The sequence below is a fragment of the Nymphalis io genome, chromosome 26 (genome assembly GCF_905147045.1).
Source record: "Nymphalis io chromosome 26, ilAglIoxx1.1, whole genome shotgun sequence".
NCBI classification, from domain to species: domain Eukaryota; kingdom Metazoa; phylum Arthropoda; class Insecta; order Lepidoptera; family Nymphalidae; genus Nymphalis; species Nymphalis io.
The window spans coordinates 5,424,416-5,444,806 of NC_065913.1; the positions used below are offsets into that span (position 1 = coordinate 5,424,416).

At 32.6% G+C, this 20,391-nt stretch overlaps 1 protein-coding gene across 13 annotated transcripts in view; it reads left to right on the forward strand.

Annotated features, from left to right (window-relative positions):
• The window catches only part of LOC126778410 (ryanodine receptor), a 139,419-nt gene that overhangs the window by 34,193 nt on the left and 84,835 nt on the right, over window positions 1-20,391 (forward strand). For 7 of the 13 annotated variants that reach the window (XM_050501909.1, XM_050501910.1, XM_050501901.1 and 4 more), the window contains exons 4-20: window positions 5,395-5,448; window positions 7,404-7,481; window positions 10,935-11,053; window positions 11,790-11,859; window positions 12,619-12,818; window positions 13,154-13,336; window positions 13,495-13,666; window positions 13,967-14,136; window positions 14,495-14,619; window positions 14,870-15,073; window positions 15,210-15,379; window positions 16,559-16,749; window positions 16,830-16,970; window positions 17,037-17,191; window positions 18,008-18,149; window positions 18,970-19,180; window positions 19,746-19,823. In XM_050501909.1, the coding sequence (XP_050357866.1) occupies window positions 5,395-5,448; window positions 7,404-7,481; window positions 10,935-11,053; window positions 11,790-11,859; window positions 12,619-12,818; window positions 13,154-13,336; window positions 13,495-13,666; window positions 13,967-14,136; window positions 14,495-14,619; window positions 14,870-15,073; window positions 15,210-15,379; window positions 16,559-16,749; window positions 16,830-16,970; window positions 17,037-17,191; window positions 18,008-18,149; window positions 18,970-19,180; window positions 19,746-19,823 (2,463 nt within the window). Of the gene's footprint in view, window positions 1-5,394; window positions 5,449-6,521; window positions 6,540-7,403; window positions 7,482-10,934; window positions 11,054-11,789; window positions 11,860-12,618; window positions 12,819-13,153; window positions 13,337-13,494; window positions 13,667-13,966; window positions 14,137-14,494; window positions 14,620-14,869; window positions 15,074-15,209; window positions 15,380-16,558; window positions 16,750-16,829; window positions 16,971-17,036; window positions 17,192-18,007; window positions 18,150-18,969; window positions 19,181-19,745; window positions 19,824-20,391 lie in introns of all 13 variants that reach the window. The other 6 variants (XM_050501898.1, XM_050501900.1, XM_050501905.1 and 3 more) reach the window with 1 other exon arrangement.

The window sequence follows — 20,391 nt, forward strand, 5'->3', positions numbered from 1 at the left end:
ATGTTACATAGTCTAACCTTTCTCAATAAATGTGCTATCAAACACAATGTTTTTCAAATGTTTTTTTAAAATCGAACTATTAAATCCTGAGATTAGCACATTCAAACAAACAAACTGTCCAGCCTTATATAATACTATAGTTAAATATAATATTCGTATTTCTCCCTCTGCTATTAACGCAGTAACAAGTAATATTACTTCTAATTAATCATTAAAATAAAGTAACATGTAAATTCCAAAATGAAACTAATTTTTTTTCATGTCTTTATACTTAGTGAAGAGATAAATATTCTAGCTAAGATTTCTACACTTAAAATCATTTTATAGCAATCTCAACCTGTAAACGCAGGTGCACCGTGAAGTAACATCATTTCCGTTCCGTTATAAAATTTATGAAGTCCACAATTAAAACTGTTTCAAAAGGGATGTATAAATAAAAATCGTATTTTTTTGTTATAATGAGCAACTTGACTTCATACAAAGAATAGGATTCTATAATTATTATACTCTTACAAAAGTAACACCTCCACTGTTACGGAAGTAATAATTTTTTCATAAGTAATTACTAATAAAAACATATACTATAAAATTAAAACTTGACGAGCCGGTTGACGTGGTTGGTAGATACTTGCCTTTCACGCCGAAGGTTATGGGTTCGATTCCCACCCAGGACAGACGTCTGTCCAGAGTCTGTGTGTAATTATCTATATAAGTATGTATTTACAAAAGAAAAGTAGTATATGCTACTATATCAGTTGTCTGGTTTCCTAAGCCCCAAACTACTTGTACTAACAAGCTCTGCTTAGTTTGGGATCAGATAACCGTGTGTGATTAATGTCCTAAGATATTACATACATAGTAATGCAAAATCATTGACATATTTGCAATCAGTGAACTGTCTACTTGTGTTTTGGTGATTGGTACGCAGTGGTACAATCAAAGGGTAGTTGCGCAAATAATCATGAATGTAAAGCTCGTTCGTAACAAATATATTCAATGTAAAGTCCGTGATTAAATTTGTCCCTGTTTGATTTTGATAAAGATTAAAAAGAATTACCCTTAGAAAATGACTTAAAGTTAAAACTGCGAATATCAGATTTCGTCTCAGTGCATTGACTTCTATACCAAGTTATTAGAACCCGTTAGCATATATTGTTGATATTATAATCAGTGTTTATGCTTATATTTTATTTTTATATGAAACGTCTTAACAGACGTGTTCTCCCTGTATTTTGTAATTTTTTTACTATATAATTAATGTAGATGTTATTATTAATAAGAAATAGTTGTGTATAATTAAAATAAAACATAAATAAATAGCAATTTGGTAGAATAGGAGCACGGCTGCTTAGTCGGTAGATATTTAATAATAGTATTTATATTAATTATATAAGCAAGTGTATGTTTTACAAGGTGGTAGGCCTTGGCAAGCCCGTCTGCGTAGGTACCACCTACACTTCAGATATTCTACCGCTAAATAGCAATACTTAGTATTGTTGCGGTTTGAAGGGTGAGTGAGCCAGTAACTACAAGGACAAGACATTACATCTTAATTGCCAAGGTTGGTGGCGCTTTAGCGATATAAGGAATGATTAATATTTCTTACACCGCCAATATCGATTGGAGATGCCATTTTTTATAGATTAAAAAAGCGGACGAGCATATGGGCCACCCGATGGTAAGTGGTCACCAACGCCTATAGACATTGGCATTGTAAGAATTGTTAACCACCGCTTACATTACCAATGCGCCACCAACTTTGGGAACTAAGATGTTATATCCTTTGTGCCTATAATTACACTGGCTCACTCACTCTTCAAACCGGAACACAACAATATCAAGTACTGCTGATTTGCGATAGAATATCTGATAAGTGGGTACCTCCACAGACGAGCTTGCACAAAGCTCTGCCACCAGTAAAATTTATTGTCAGGTGCCCATTTGCCGTCCACCTACTACTAAAAATATGAAAACACACGAGCTTTAGCATAAAATAAGAATGCAAGTAAAATTGTCAAAACAATAAACAAGTAGAACAAACGGGTAACATGCATTTTCAGAGAGTTTAGTTTGAAAACGTGACACGTTTGGGCGAGGAAGGATTTTATTATATTGTTACGTGTTTCGAATACTGAATGAATATTTAAGCGTCATCGTTTATTCATAGACGATTTCACCGTTTTATAAGAAATTGTATCTTTATTTGCAACTTAACCAGATTTATGTTTATTTCCACGCGATATTTTATGTACCTATATATGTATAAAAGAAAGAAAACCCAATGCGTTTCTGTCGCTGGAAATTCGCTGGGTATTTCTTTTCAGACTCGGTGGTAATTTCTAATTTGATATTCATCAATCAATTGCTTCTATTTTGAATAAACAATTTTTATTTGATTTGATTTATAAGTCAAGTTTTGCTATTAAATTTTAATCGAGTTCCGCTCAACCAAATGAGTTAAATTTTTCTTTATTCACATGTTGAAATTTTGTTTGTGCTGATGACAATATATTTTCATATTCTATTTTTCTAGTACATAGACTTAATCAAAATGTTTCCGAATATTTATATTTTTGCCATATTCATTAAATTTTATTAAGTGTTAAATATTAAAAATTTTAGTTCCTTACATATGAAATTGGCGTTTTGTACGGGAGGAATATAAAGTCAATTTTATATGCCCTCCCAATTTTGTACCCGTAGTATGCCGGAGCGTAGATATGCGCTCGAACGTTATCTCATATTGCAAATTTTTTTGGTTTTACACGACACTAGAGAAACATATACCTAGTTCTTTTTAATCCATAGTAATTGATGTATATTTGTCTCCCTCTTTCTTTTTTATTATATTATCATTTCGACCAATCAGCGACGACGACATTCACGTCGCAAATTCGCGGGCCAACATCTTTTTTTCGAATGCTCGCGGCCATATTTGTGAATATTTCGTAAATTGCAAAATGTTTTTCGAATATAATTATCAACAGTAAAGTGATTTTATTCATGTCAACAAAGGTTCTCGGGTAAGCATAGTATTTGTATATTCTATATATAAAATAACTTTTTGTACTTCTTCCGCAAAGATTTTAGTTTACCCTAAATAAAACTTAGATTATTATTATTTTTAAATTTATAATTCGATAATAATATTAATAATTTATATTTTAATTGTTTTAATAAAGTTATCATATTAAATTAATTTCATACGTAGGTATTCAATCTTTTTAAAAAAAAATTTGTATCAATAAGATTCAGGTGTCAGTTTCAGGTTGTGTTCAAATCTTAGTATTTGTGAACTCATTTTTTTAACTTCATATATCACAGCTTATAAATGATGAAAAGGCGTAAAGACGATCCGTGGACCATATCGGACTGAGAAAACCTTATATGAACAGATACATTTTTAACATTTTATTGTAAAAAGAAAACTTATTTACCCAATTCCATTAGTAGAGACATTTGAAATATTTTTTGCAACGTGGGATAAAATATAGATATAATTAATGATTAAACGAACTTACATGTACGTGAAGTTCTATCATAATTATACGAAGTTCTTCGTCCGAAGAGATTAGTAATGTGAGTATTATTGAACACAATGTTGTAACGCATACGTGACACCGCTTCCACACTATAGTTTAGAAAAAATAAAATAAATAGTTCCTACCCCCCACTCAAGTCAGCCTACCTGCGCTAAGTTACAACCGGCAGATCCTCAAGAGATTTTTTGATATTTCCTCCTTTTTATTTTGATATAAACTTTAATTTGAAGAGCGCAGTCGCAATGATGAATAGTGGGATATGAAAAGACAATGTAAACCGCCAAAACCTTTCTTTATAATATATGTACCAAAAATACTCTAATGTCAGCCCTAGATTATGAGTAAATTCAATCAATCTTCCAGCTTTGGTCTCGATAAACTAAAGCATTTAATAAATATCATGGGTCGCTTCGTGTTTTTTTTATCGATAAAAAATAATCATTTAATGTTGATAATCATTGATAGACCCTTAATGTTATAATGTAATTATAAATTAAATATTTTATTTTTCACCATGATCTCGATTCACCTTCTACAAAATCAAGTTAAAGATTAGCAACTTTGCTCTTAATTAAGATAATTTATCATAGGTTTGAGAACAATTTTTGACGAGGCTGCTGTATATACAAGTACCTTGTTCTTGCCAATGTTTTCCGTTTAAATATTTAATAAAAAAGACTATTTCGGCTTCAAAGAATTTCATAAACATTCATGCCAAAGTGGGCAGATATAGTATATGTTCAATGCAGCCACTGCAAGATTTAAATACAAGGGCATATATATATAAAACAATTAATATTCTATATATATATATAGAAGGTTTTTTTTATATATAGGAGAATAATAAAAGAGGAGATATTTCATATCAAAGTGGTCAGTACGACAAAACGCTAATTTCATATGTAAGGACCTAATATTTATTAATTCGTTTAACAAATTGCTTTAAATGTAACTATGCCTTATGTCACTATAAACCGCGTTTACTATAGAATTTTAAAACGCATTTTTAATTAAAATTTCTGTTTTTGTTAAATTAAAATAAATACTACGCGGTATCTGTAAATTCTTCAATCTTCAGATCCCGTAAAGATAAAACAACTTTGATCGACTTCGTAATCTTACGTTAAGGTTTAAAGTGGTCATTATTTCAAGTACCAACCTATCCTTCAAAACTCAGTAGAGTAAGGAAACGAGAGAGTGAATATACTAGTATAAAATTATAACTTAACCTATTATTAAACAGGTTAGGTATAATAATGACGGTTCTACAGATACAATATTCTACTTTCAAATATTAAAAAATATATATATTAAAAATGAGACTGGTATAAATTTTGGGATTACATATGTAGGATTAGACAACCTGGTAGAGAATACAAGTTGTCATTGTTTATCTATTAATTCTTGTCTTTTAAAACAGAAAAGTGAAGATAAAGATTTTATAGAATTTTAATAACTTATAAAGTAACAAAATAATGAATTTAATATTACAGTAACAGTCTGTTAATGTCCCACTGCGGGGCTAACGCCTCCTCTACCTTTTGAGGAGAGGAAATTTAATATAATAAAACAATTATAAATATATTAATTTTCTAAAAAACTGGTCCACACTTCTGGCGATCTAAGCTGGCGCTTATTTAGCCTTAAGGCTGTCTAGCGGTGCAGAGAGACAATAGTGCCAGCGTCTAGGCTACAATGCCACAGGACGCTCCTTTAGACGGCGTGTTTTTGCTTTAAATTTGTAATGTGTATTATAAATTAACATATTTAACGAAAAAATTGGACGCGTGCTCTTCAAACTTTAGGAAACTGGATTAGGTTATAATTTTAATTGATGCCTTTTGTTCTACAGGCGTTGTCGGTAAGAGCTCTCCAAGAACTGGTCACAGCTGCTGGATCAGAAACTGTAAGTATAACATTATTTTTTAATAATTATTAATGTAAATGAAATAAAGATTACAATTAACAATTGAACACCTATCCTTGAACTACTTTAAGTTTACTTTTAAATAATTTTCAGTTTAAACTAAAATGTATAAATCTTTGCAAACAGATGATTCAAATTTTATAACATGTTACTATATAAAAAAAATATTGAATTTCGAATGTGAAATTTTAAATACAAAACCAACTTGCCAGTACAAAAAAAAAAATAGTAAAACAATTTATTTAAGAAAAAAACATGTAGCTTGATTTAGAAAACGATCGTGATAGTTAGAAAGTGGTAAGCGACGTTGAGTACTATAAAGATAAGAGACAATGGCGTAATTAACTTTTTCGGGCCCTAGTTTAAAAACTGTAATGTACTTTGCTTATTATGAAAGTGGAGTTTAAGTCCCAAATTACAATTTATACACAACAAAGTTTTTTAGTTTCACAGAAAAACTGATCGTAGATGACTATACGATCGTAATCCTCGTCCTCGAAATAATAATATCGTTGAAATCCGTTTACGGAATTAAATTACCCACTGTACACTTTTTTCTTGCGATTTCTTATCTGACATTGAAAAAAGTTTTAAAATGAATCATTTGTATCTCCCTGGGACCGTATTGATTCCATTGGCATAGCTACGCCACTGACTTGCGATATAATATTTAAAGGATACGAAACGGCGTTTTACGATTGGTCCGTGTATCGAATTTCAAATGTGATCTAAAATGTGGGGCTTGGCATCAAACAAATAATTAATTTGAAAGATTTTATAATATATTATTGTGTTGTATTTATATTTTTACTATCGAGTTAATTTTACTTTGCAACTTTTTGAATTAAAAAAAAAGTTCTTTTTAAATAACATGTTATTAAATACGAATCTATTTTTTTATTTAAAAAAAGAACGATTTTAAACAGCAAATCTTTTTCTTTATCTGATATTCGTAATTCGTTATAATAATATTGTGTTTAACATTAATGTTACCATTTGTGAATAATATTTACCCTTTTTTTAAGTATTGCGTTCGTGTTTAAATTTTACAGGGCAAAGAAAACTTAGTAGTGAGTACACGATCAAATATGAAATATTGGTAATAATTCTGTCACGATAATAAATATCTAAAAAATATTGTTATGTTCCATTTTCAAAATTCTAAATTGTTCTACAGATATTATTTGTCGTGACTTTTTGCATGATATTTTGAAGTCACATGATTCACTATGTGACTGACTTACGATTACTTTTCGATTTTTTTTTTTCGTTTTTTCGGCTAAACTGTTTTCTTTCGTAACATATCCATATTATTTATTACAATCGAACTCATTTTTTACACTAATAATAATATTTATCATCTTAAATATATGTCAATTTATATATCATCTTAAATAGAAAGATTAATTCTTTTCTAAATTATTATCTGTCAATTTGCTTTTGAAAGTATTAATTATTGAAATAAATTATACATTATGTTCATTGTACATAGCAAATTACAATACAATGATATTTTCTCATGATGTTTTTTATTATACGTAAATAAAATAATGTTATTAAATGCTGTGTAATCAAATAATGCATGCTATATATTTTTTATTATAGATAAAATAATTTATGCATTTCACATTATTTAATATAGAAAGCTTAAGGTTGAAACTAATAAAAGCTTACTAATACTATATAAAAAGCACAATTAGAAAAACGCAGCAGTATTTTAGACCAATAAATATTATAGTTTTTTTTTTAAATTTTAATTTGTAATGTTCTTATTATAACTTTATGATTGATAATAGAAGCAATACTTTTTCATTAACTAAATATTTATTTAAAAATATTTTGTATTTGTTTATTAATTATTTTTATGAAGAATATATTTCCCTTTTATTATATGTAAGTGTTGTAATTTTGGTAATAATAATGTTTTCTTCCAGGGGAAAGGCACTGGTTCTGGACATAGAACACTGCTTTACGGCAATGCTATTCTCCTGCGTCACCTCAACAGTGATATGGTAAGTGTTACATGCCTATACAATAATGTATTCAATTGTTTAGTTATAAATATTCTTTCAATATTACACATTTACAGAAATATTTATTACGTGTTTTTTAACTAATAATAATGTTATAATATTGTTAAGACGCAAGTTTTAAAAAAAAAAAAAAAACAAACGTACAAAATATATGTAGCTATACCAGCAAAGCGACGATCGATTCTATTTTTTAAAATAACTTTTTAAGGAATTACTGATATACCTATTTATCCCTCCAATTAAGCGTTCGGCTTGTGTTAGATGTGGATACGACAATATCCTAAAAGGTCAACATCAAATCTGCGCCTTTTACATCGCTGAGCAGCCCGTAAACCCAGAGCCGGATTAACTATGTTGTTGCCCCTAAGTAACACGTCATCACATACATGTCTCAAGCCTCTTTACCCTTTTATATCTTGCTAAAATATTTTTTTTTTAAACCACAAAGACATTTTATTAATAATTAAGAGATTTTAATAGTATATGTGGAAGATACACCATCATCTTTTTCGGCTTCAACAATTTTATAAACATATATTTTTACCCCTAATTTCTGGGCCCCGAGCCGATCCGGGGCCCCTAGGTGGTTGCCTATAAAGCCTAATGGATAATCCGGCCCTCCGTAAATCATTGTGCTATTGAACTTATACACAGCAGCTCTCTAGTACTTTAGTTTAAGTACTCGAAAAGTGCGTGATTAAATATGACTTTAAACAGAAACATTAAAATCTACACCCCCAAGGTCAATAGTGCTTAAAAACGCGAGAGCTGTTCCAATTAAAAAAAAACTAATCACACAAGCAACACGGATTAAGAACGGGACAAACTATTTCCATACCAAATCTCATTGGTTTAAAATGAATTCCATTATAAATATTAATACCAATCGAATAGTATTTTTAATTTACCTAGATTAGTCTAGAAGACGTAGCCTAGATGTACCTCCAAGTACATCAAATAACGATCGAAATATTCTTCATTTTCCTCAAGAACAGGATTTACTGGTGGTAGGGCTTTGTGCAAGCTCGTCTGGGTAGGTACCACCCACTCATCAGATATTCTACCGCAAAACAGCAGTACTTGGTATTTTTGTGTTCCGGTTTGAAGGGTGAGTGAGCCAGTGTAATTACAGGCACATGGAGCATAATATCTTAATTCCCAAGTTCGGTGGCGCATTGACGATGTAAGCGATGGTTAACATATCTTACAATGGCCTATGGCCAGCGGTGACCACTTACCATCAGGTGGCCCATATACTCGTCCGCTTACCTATACTATAAAAAAAGGAAGTCTTAGTCCAGCTCCCACTGCTGCATGCATGCATTTGCAGGCTGTTACTTTCATGCACTTATAATTCCACACAATAAACAATATTTGTATTTGCATAACGTCTGTATACATATCTGCAAGCAGCGAACGAATTCTGCAGTGCGCAAACAGTTGTATTATAACTTCATGTTAAAATAATTGCATTTCCTTCGGCTTAAATATGAACATATAAGTGATTTAGGGCGTGTAATGCAGTTAGATTATTATTATTATTATGATTCCATATTTTTTGATTTATAATATATTTTTAAAGTAAAAATGTACGACAATGAATACAGTTTCACTGATCGTCGAAGAATCCCTGTCAAAGAGTGTGAAAAAGTATTAGGTCAACAAGGCTAAGTAAAGTAAATCTGTTTTGTAAGGGCAAATTAGATTCTCTTCGTAGAACAATATTGAAATGTCAGAAATTTATATGCGGCATTGACTGTGTGTTAAGTGAGTGCTGAAGCTATCTCTATTTCAAATTTTATCAAAATCCGTATTATATATAATTCTTAGGTAAAATAATAACAAATATCCATCCATCATCAGAAATTTTCGCGTTTATATTACGATATAACAAGTATCTAAACAGCGTACCACAATAAATTTGCTAACATTTCTGACTAACGAAAGTCCTATAGAACAATACTACAGTTCTGATAAATCAGTACGTCTTATGCCAGTTTTTTATGTATTCAAAAACGTTAAAATTAACTGCGATTTCTGTATACAAGGATACAATGTCTCCAGAAAAGGATACACTTATGAGTACATTACATCGTGGAATAATGTTTCAAAATATGTGTGCTCCTTCTATTATGAAAGCCATTATATACTTCAAGCACATTCAATAATAACAAAGCACAATTTATAAAAAGAAAAAAAAAATTGTACGCAATAAATTATATTAACATAGTGAAATTCAATAAATCAACATAGGCGGTGCTGTTCTCATTTCAACACGCACTAGGCACACAGATGATTAAAACAAATCGTATGCAAACATATTCTAAATCTGTATGTATATTTGTAGTGTAATAGAACCGCAATTGCATAATACGATATTTTAATAAGTCAACATATATTTATAAACATTATTAAATATTAAATTACGAAAACAAAATAAAACAACTAATTTCTGTTTAAATACGCGCGTGCCGTTATTTGTTATGTAGATTGCATAGTTTTTGACTTAAATTAAAATTGGACAACTTAGTATCGCGTGACTTGTTTTCGTGATTAATGCGAACAAAGCGATGTACAATATACATACAACTAGCGTAATAGTAGCATTCTCGCGGTAATTTAATTCTATCGTAGTGTCGCGGGTTTAATTTTTACGATATTTTGGGCAAATATTTCTATTGTATGATATTAGTTAGATAGAATAAGTAAGTGGTGGCGGTAAGTGGTCGCCAACGCCAGTAGACTTTGGCATAGGAACCGTAAGTGTTATGTCTTTTGTGCCTGTATTTACACTGGCTCACTCATCCCTCAAACTGGAACACAGCAATACTAGAAATGCTGTTTGGCGATAGAAAATGTGTTGAATGGGTGGTATGCAGACGAACTTGCACAAGGACTATATACATTTATATATATTTTTACATGTATTTTATTTAATATAATATATAAAACTGTTCATATACAATTTTTATATTTGTAGACCACACATAAAATTTAAAAAAACACTATAATAAACTTTGAAGTTACCATTCGAAGACAATTCTACCGTTTGTAGGTAGATAAGTAAATTATTCCTATCAAGTGTTGCGCTATGGCAATTCCTGCCTTCAATCTCAATTTGAAACACTGCCTTGATTCTATCGGGAATCGATTACTGTAACTGTTAGACAGGAAATGAACAATTCTGTCAATATAGTCAATTTATTTCCAAATGCATTAAATGACATTTCATAGTCGAGTGCTAATGTTTCGATCGTAGTTTTAGCCAATTGTAATTGCATATGAAATCAATCTGTCACGAGAAATGAAATTCGTGGTAATTACTGACATTCAATTCTCATTTGGCGAATAACTAAAACAAATATCAATATGTAAACCGTAAAATTCTAGGAATAAAAAGCACCTTTTTAATATTTATTATTGTTCTTGTAGTACTTGGCCTGCCTGTCAACATCTTCGTCTCAAGATAAACTGGCCTTCGACGTGGGTCTTCAAGAACATTCTCAAGGTGAAGCCTGTTGGTGGACGCTGCATCCAGCTAGCAAACAGAGGTGGATTTTTTTTTATATTTTTTTTTATATTCGCCGGGAGGGCAAATGACTCTACTCCACCTGATGGTAAGTGGTAGTAGAGTCCAAACGCGACGACGGCCAGTACAGACGGGAAAAACGTTCTGCACTAGCCGCCTCCGCCTTACCGGCCCGCAAGATGCCTCTTCACGCCTCGTTTGAAGGAACCCGGGTTGTGAGAGGAGGGGAACACGTGAGCTGGTAAGGCATTCCATTTTTTGGAAGTGCGACAAAGAAAGGAGTTGCCAAATTTCTTTGTTCGCGATGGAATTGATGTCACAGTTCGGCGGTGACATCGAGAACTAGCTCGCGTGGACTTAAGAAGGAAGGGGGAAGCAGGAATTAGAGAGAATAATTCCTCAGAGCACTCGCCGAATATATTACTTTTTAAACAAATATAGTCAAAATATAAGCAGTTTATTCTTATCTACTATATTATATCGTCTCAGCGAAAACTTTACTCTTATATTACATTACATTTATATATTTCTTATAGTATCTATTTTACGATTTATTTTCTTTGAATATTATTGTTTAATTATAGTATCGCTTTAATGTATTTCTGATTAGTCTAAAGGTTGAGTAGTAGAGAATACTGTCCGGCATTAAGTCCGCTTTTTATGACAACTTCAATAATTTGGGTTAGTTTTCTTTAATAAAATAAACGATATCGACTCGTATGTGCATTTTATTGTAATATTGCTTTTCTCAACTTCAGATCTGAGGGTGAGAAAGTCCGAGTTGGTGACGATTTGATTCTCGTGTCCGTCGCTACGGAAAGATACTTGGTAAATATTTCTGACTATTATGTCGGAGAGTCAAATGTATTTTCTTCGTACACTCCGTATTTTATCTTAAATCCCGTAAATATATATAAATATGTACTAATCTCAGGTCTCAGGATAGCTCTTCCTTAAATTTTATTACAACCGGTTTAGTGTTCCAGTTTGAAGAGTAAGTGAAACAGTGTAACTACAAACACAAGGGACATCTCAGTTCCCAAAGTTGGTGGTGCATTGGCAATTTAATTTATCAAGCATTTACCATCAGTTACCCAATTGCTTATCCGCCTACCAATTTCATAAAAAGTGCACGTGATTGTATCGGTATGGTCGTGAAATTGTTCTAAACTCAACCTTCAGAGGAACTGTTAAAACTACATTAAACAAGGCATTAACCAGACTTTTAGTTTCAAAATCATTCAAGAGTTTTATACGGCCATATAAAGTTCTATCGATATTTCTGAAGCCACCAGTAATTTGCAATAAATAAATAAGGGCAGTTATATCATAAAGCTAGTTTTTAATGTCTTCATATTTTTTTTAAATTTGAAGGCATACATAGTTTACCTGGATAGAAAGTGTTATCTCTTGTTCTGACTCACAAAATAACCCCTAATAAAAATTCTTTTACAATTTATACAAAGCTGCTTGGAGGTTCTAAATAAATATTGCTGTTTGGCGTTACAAGCATCCTTTGAGCTCGATTAATCTTGTTCACTGATCAGCAGGCAAAAGTCATAATATTTATCTAACTTTGATTTCTAGCACACAACAAAAGAGAATGAGGTCTCGATTGTGAACGCCTCGTTCCACGTGACCCATTGGTCGGTACAGCCCTACGGCACGGGCATATCGCGTATGAAGTACGTCGGCTACGTGTTCGGCGGTGACGTGCTGAGATTCTTCCACGGCGGTGATGAGTGTCTCACTATACCCAGTACGTGGAGTAAAGATGGGGGACAAAAGTAAGATTATATATTAAAATATATATATATATATATATATATATTGATATTAGTACGGAAATATTTTTGAGATCTCATGGTAATTAATACTGTTCAGTCATGATGACTTGCAATTTGCCCAGCCGTGGGATAAAAAAAATCATTCAATTGCCGGTTTCAAGTACTTAATTTTTGTTAGCACGTCTCTTGCTATATGTTTAAATAAAACGTGAGAACATTACTTTATCGAAATTCTGAGACTCACCATAACACATTAGCAATACATTTTCAGAGGACATGAGCTTTGAGTCTTGAATTTTTATTTGATCGGCTACTCTAAACAAATAACATTCCAGCATTGTGGTGTACGAGGGCGGGTCGGTGATGTCGCAGGCGCGATCGCTGTGGCGCCTGGAGCTGGCGCGCACCAAGTGGGCGGGCGGGTTCATCAACTGGTACCACCCCATGAGGATCCGCCACATCACCACAGGCAGATACCTTGGAGTCAATGATCAGAATGAGTTGTATTTAATAAGCAGGTGATTATATATATATATAATAAATATGGTAGATAAGGGTATTTTAAAAACACAGAAACATTCTCATTGTTTCATTTGGTTGCATTTTTAATTAAATATTCTTTTAATTTATTCCTAATTAAAACAAAGTGAAAATTGATCAACCAATTGGTTTATAGAGAAGAGGCCACCACAGCGTCGTGTGCATTTTGCCTTCGCCAAGAAAAGGATGATCAGAAGGTGGTGTTAGAAGACAAGGATTTAGAAGTAATCGGAGCTCCCATCATCAAGTATGGTGACTCCACGGTCATCGTACAGCATTCGGAAACTGGCCTTTGGTTGTCTTATAAGGTTGTTATTGATAAATATAAACATATTTATAACTTTAGCTCAAATTAGTACAAAATATTATACTTTTTTCTACTTAATTTTTACTCTTAGTGCTTTCAAATTAATAATGATTATAGTTGATTGATATGGTGAGAGTAAAAAAAGTAATGTAGTGCTGTAAGTGTAAGGAGAGGAAGATTTAGCCCAGCAGTGGGACGTTTATAGACTGTTACTATTATCTTTCAAATCAGAAATTAAATAAACGGAAAAAATACTGGCCTGAATTTTTTACTTATGCTATGGTATACTTATATTTAACAGTCATATGAAACAAAGAAAAAGGGTCTCGGTAAAGTTGAAGAGAAGCAAGCAATCCTACACGAGGAAGGTAAAATGGACGACGGTCTGGACTTCTCAAGGTCTCAAGAAGAAGAATCTCGAACAGCCAGAGTCATTAGGAAGTGCTCCTCACTCTTTACCAAGTTTATTAAGTAAGTATTTATTTAGTGCCTTATGTACTCGAAATTCGCCTTTCATTTTAGGACAAAATTCGACAGTTTTTTGTACATCTATAATACAATACACCTTTTAAATGATAATTTTCTAAGTTCACTAATTGATATATTTGCACTCCTTGTATGTAATGTGTTACATAAAAAATATATAAATAATAACGGCCTTACTAATTTTGTGTAGTGAGTAAACATGGATTTCTCTCTTTCTGTCACCGTTGATGTGACATTAGAAAGAAAAAAACAACCATGTTTACCAAATAACCCCCTAACACTTATAGGTTAAGCCGTTATTATTTTTCCAGCTCAAAATAAAAATTAAAAAACATTTTCACAGCGGCCTTGAAACATTACAAGAGAATCGTCGTCATTCGATGTTCTTCGCGTCCGTCAATTTAGGAGAAATGGTGATGTGCTTGGAAGATCTGATCAATTACTTTGCGCAACCAGACGAAGACATGGGTGAGTTTTAGTTTCAGATTTTAGAAAATCATTTATTACTGTTTTTTTTGAAAGACAAATAATCCTATCGTTTGTCAAGCAACTGGCTTAATTTTTCTGCCAAGATACTCTCAATAGCAACTTGAAGTTAGGAAGATGTTCGTAATACAATGTCGAGCCTCGATGCGCACTAGTTTTCGCACAAACGTTTGTTCCTTATTTAAGAAATAATAAAGGCAAATAAGGGTTTATGTTCTTATTTTTGTTACAGAGCATGAGGAGAAACAAAACAAATTCCGTGCTCTCCGCAATCGCCAGGATCTGTTCCAAGAGGAGGGCATCCTGAACTTGATCCTGGAAGCTATTGACAAAATCAATGTTATCACGTCCCAGGGTTTCCTTGCTGGTTTCCTCGCTGGAGACGAATCCGGACAAAGCTGGGATATGATATCTGTGTATTTGTACCAACTTTTGGGTAAGTAATTATGTTCAGAAGAAAACAAAAAAAATCAAGCGTTTTCAGTTAAATTCTTTGTAAGTAAGTACAAAATTCATGTATCAAGTATAATGTCTTACTTATCTTCACACACAATGCACTTTTCTCTCCCCAGCCGCTATTATCAAGGGTAATCACACCAACTGTGCACAATTCGCCAATTCCAACCGTCTGAACTGGCTATTCTCGAGACTCGGCTCTCAGGCCTCTGGCGAGGGCACCGGAATGCTGGATGTATTGCACTGCGTGCTCATCGACTCACCTGAAGCTTTGAACATGATGAGGGTGAGTGAGAAGATATTGTAAATGTTTTTAGAATACATAGAATATATCTTCATGCTATTTCTTATTGATAACATCAATTAAAGAAGTTTAAACGTAACTACTGTGACATAGTTTACTGGTGGTAGGGCTTTGTGCAAGCTCGTCTGGGTAGGTACCACCCACTCATCAGATATTCTACCGCAAAACAGCAATACTTGATATTGTTGTGTTCCGGTTTGAAGGGTGAGTGAGCCAGTGTAATTACAGGCACAAGGGACATAAAATCTTAGTTCCCAAGGTTGATGGCGCATTGGATATGTAAGCGATGGTTGACATTTCTTACAATGCTAATGTCTAAGAGCGTTGGTGACAACTTACCATCAGGTGGCCCATATGCTCGTCCGCCTTCCTATTCTATAAAAAAAAAAAAATAGTCGCTTAAATGGAACATATATATGTATGACATAATATTTATTTGTATAGTAAAATTATATACCCATTTTTTAACTTTGAATGACATGTATGTGGATGGATGGAAGACAAGAGACTTTCTGAAGGGTAACATGTAGCCAACGCAACGTAATTAAGAATAATAATAATATATAGAGATAAATATAAAAGAAAAAATAAACTGCACAAATACTGAAGTAAAATACTTTAAAAAAAACCACATAATTCTTATAAGTTAGTTAATTTTTAGTACGTTAAGCTATTTTATGCTTGGTCTACTATTTCATTATTATTTAAGCCCCACTCTTTGATAGATAAGACAAATAAATATTTATTTATTCATGGTATTTTTTTACGTTTACAATAATCAATTCCATTTTATTTAACTTTGAACCGAGGAGTGGAATGGCCGAAACATAGAGGCGAGACTTTCCGTTCATTCAAATTTTGCTAGAAATGTTCAGCTTAAACTAGCTTTACCATACTAGTTTCGGTGGTACCATTCAGTCATTGTTATTCAACCGCCAATCAGCAACGCTTATGCTTTTGCTTGTATTCCAGTATAAATAATGAATGAGCATAGCAACTTAGATTCCATCGCTGAACTTTCTCCAAAAAAAGTATCAGTAGTTTAATTTTAAATGAAATATTTAAAACAATAATCTGTATATTCATCAAACGATTGATAAAATTCTGGTAAACAATATTCAATAATTGTATTCTAAAACTTATATAAAAAATATTTTTCAGGATGAGCACATCAAAGTCATTATATCGCTTTTGGAAAAGCACGGTCGAGACCCAAAAGTCCTGGATGTGTTGTGTTCTCTCTGCGTCGGTAACGGCGTGGCTGTTAGATCATCGCAGAACAACATCTGTGACTATCTCCTACCAGGAAAGAATCTGCTCTTGCAGACTCAGCTTGTAGATCATGTGTCGAGGTAATAAATATTTAAAAAATTAATGCAAAGCAACGTCAGATATTAACAAACTATATTATAAACGTTATTCATATTTTTAGTGTGCGTCCAAATATCTTCGTAGGCCGGGTTGAAGGATCAGCGGTGTACCAGAAGTGGTACTTCGAAGTTACCATGGACCACATTGAGAAAACTACCCACATGATGCCACATTTGAGAATTGGATGGGCCAATACAACTGGGTATGAATTCTCCCTAATCTTCTTCAACTATATAAGAACATACTTGACAAATATATATATTTTTAGGTATGTCCCATATCCGGGAGGTGGTGAAAAGTGGGGTGGTAATGGTGTGGGAGACGATCTTTCCTCGTACGGTTTCGATGGAGCCTTCCTCTGGTCCGGGGGCCGGAAGACGCCTGTCAATAGAACTCACGCAGAAGAACCGTATATTCGAAAAGGTAAACTTTTGCATTTACGCTTGTACTATTTTTATCGGTTATTTTAATTGTTATTAAAATTTTATAAATGAGAACATGATGAAATGCATCTCATTAAAAAAATAACTGTATGACAAAAGACGTGTCGGTTTTTTTGATTTTCCTTAAATAAATATTCTATTAAACGCAAAAATAACTTTTCAAATCGCACTATCAAACATATCAAGTCTTCATTTTTATATTACCCAACTAATTGGTCCGCTTTCAGCAGCTTTAAGCGTAACAGAGTAGTTAGTAGATCGTTTAGTGGTAATGTGATTTTATATCCTGACTAGTATTTTATATGCGACAATGAGTTTATTTGTTTGTATAAACGCATAAAGAAAAGGACAGAGTACCTAAAATCTGCCTCTCACTCGCTCATAATTTTTTTTCTTTATAAATGGGATATATAGATCCTGAGAAAAGAGCGTTCAAATCGCAACTGGATCGTTGTGTTAGTAGAATAGGGATAATAATAATAATAAAATCATTTATTTCGACCAAACAGGGATCATAAATACAAATAAATAGTAAAAAAAAATTACAACAATAAAAATTTGAATTAAACCAAATCAATTCAAATTCACACTAATCAAAAGAATCAATCACATTAAATTATATTAAATAAGATTAAATCAAATATAATAAATAATAAAATAATAATAATAAAATAATAATAATAAATAAAATAAAATTAGATTAAATCACATTAAATTAAATTACATAAAAAAGGTTAAACGGTAACGGTTACATTATATTTGCGGTTAGAGAAATGTAATTAACAAATATTTTTAGGTGACGTCATCGGATGCGCTCTCGACTTGACAGTGCCGCTAATCAACTTTATGTTCAACGGCGTAAGGGTCACGGGTTCCTTCACTAATTTCAACTTGGAAGGCATGTTCTTCCCCGTCATCAGTTGTTCCAGCAAGTTAAGGTAAATGGTTATAATTTTTTAAATTTATTAATATGTCGACGTATCAATAGAGACATTAGGTAAATCCATATTTTTTTTATTATAGAATAGGAAGGCGGACGAGCATATGGACCACCTGATGGTAAGTGGTCCCCAACGCCCATAGACATTGCATTGTAAGAAATGTCAACCATCGCTTACATATCCAATGCGCCACCAACCTTGGGAACTAAGATTTTATGTCCCTTGTGCCTGTAATTACACTGGCTCACTCACCCTTCAAACCGGAACACAACAATATCAAGTACTGCTGTTTTGCGGTAGAATATCTGATGAGTGGGTGGTACCTACCCAGACGAGCTTGCACAAAGCCCTACCACCAGTAAATAGTATATTATATTGTAATTCAAACGTAATTTAAATTAATGGCGATCCGCCGATGACGTCCAACTACGATATGTGGCTGTCAGTTTGACGTTCTACCAGAGTGACATAACGACAAAAAGTCTGCAATCACTCTCGACTCAAATTCATTAGTCAAATTTAATGACGGCACCGCAGTCTCGCTGACAAATAATACGGTAAATTATTTTATCTGACGATTGGACGTCTGCCTATTATATATATGTATATGTATATATATATGTATATTACTTAACTTTTATTAGAGTATCGTTATATCAAACATATAGCTTACATTCTTATTATACCAAACTGTACTTCCATCAGGTCCACGCTTCGCCTGTCTTTCTTGAGTATAAAACAAATAACCAGACTTAGTGTTTCACACTTGTGCAAAACAGATAATTCACAGAAAATATATCCAATCTCTTGTGAACAGTTGTCGGTTCCTCCTCGGCGGTGAACATGGACGTCTCCGATACGCAGCTCCAGAAGGATATTCTCCACTCGTGGAATCACTTCTGCCGCAACAAATCCTGAGCCTTGAACCATGTTTCTATTTCGGAAACTTGGCTAAAAGGGCGCTCGCTGGACCGCCTCTCGTTCAAGATGACACAGCATTCGTACCCACACCTGTTGATACAGTTACAGTAAGTATATACTTACTTACTGTTTGCTTAGTAACGAGTTCAGAGTTAGTTCAAACATTACAAATATGTAATTGATATGATCCTTTGAGATAATGCTTTGATTTACAACAATATAATTATAGTAAAAATATAGCTAAAAAAATGGTAAAACGTCGAATTACAGAGTTATCTGTTTTGAATAAATAACCGCGGGTTAAAGCAAAACATTATAAGGAACTCTGAGTATGTCAAATGCATGTATCACCCACGAATATGCTTGTTAAGTATAAAAAAATAGCCTATAATTTAATAAAACTTAATTAAAATCGGTACAGTGATTTCGAAAGCGTAATAGACAGACATATAGTTACTTTCGCGTTTATAATATTAGTAGAGATTATAATTTATAACTAAAAAAATTGACATCAATTTCAACAACAAGATAAAATGTAATTAATAAGTTTAAAATAAGAACTGGTTTAAAAAATAAGAAGAAAAAAAGTTGTAAGTCTTGATGAAGATGTACTTAATAATATAATTATATTTGGATGTTATAAAGAAAACTTGAAATAAAAACATTTTCCAGATTACATTAGCAACATACATCGAACAAATAAGAGACAAACTGGCTGAGAATATTCACGAAATGTGGGCTATGAATAAGGTAATGTGTACACTAATGTTATTATACACACAAATACACACACACACACACACACACACACACACACACACACACACACTACACATTACACATGTACAAAATTGGTTTATTAACTGACTTCAAAAAGAGGAAGTACTCAATTTTTTTGTATCTTTTATGTTCCTTACCTCTTCAGTTCTCATTTAAATTTAAAGAAAAAATACCACTAATTATTTTTTGTCAAGATTACTTGACAAAAATGACGAGAATGTTGAAAGAGTTATAATATTCATGTTCAGTTTTATATATTACACAAAACTGTAAATTAAATTAATTATATAATTGCATTATTATCAGCCATAACTAAAATACTGATACTTATGTAAGGCGGATTGTATACGTCTTATATATATACTGCCTCGTCGGTCTAGTGGCTAGATATAAGGCCGCTGACCCGGAGATCCTGGTTTCAATTCCCAGGTCGGGCCAATAAAAAGCTATTTGGTATTTATGTCAGAAAGTTCTCAGTAGCAGCCCGGGATCTGGTTGGAAGTGTATTCACTCCCGTGCCTCGGAAAGCGCGTAAAGC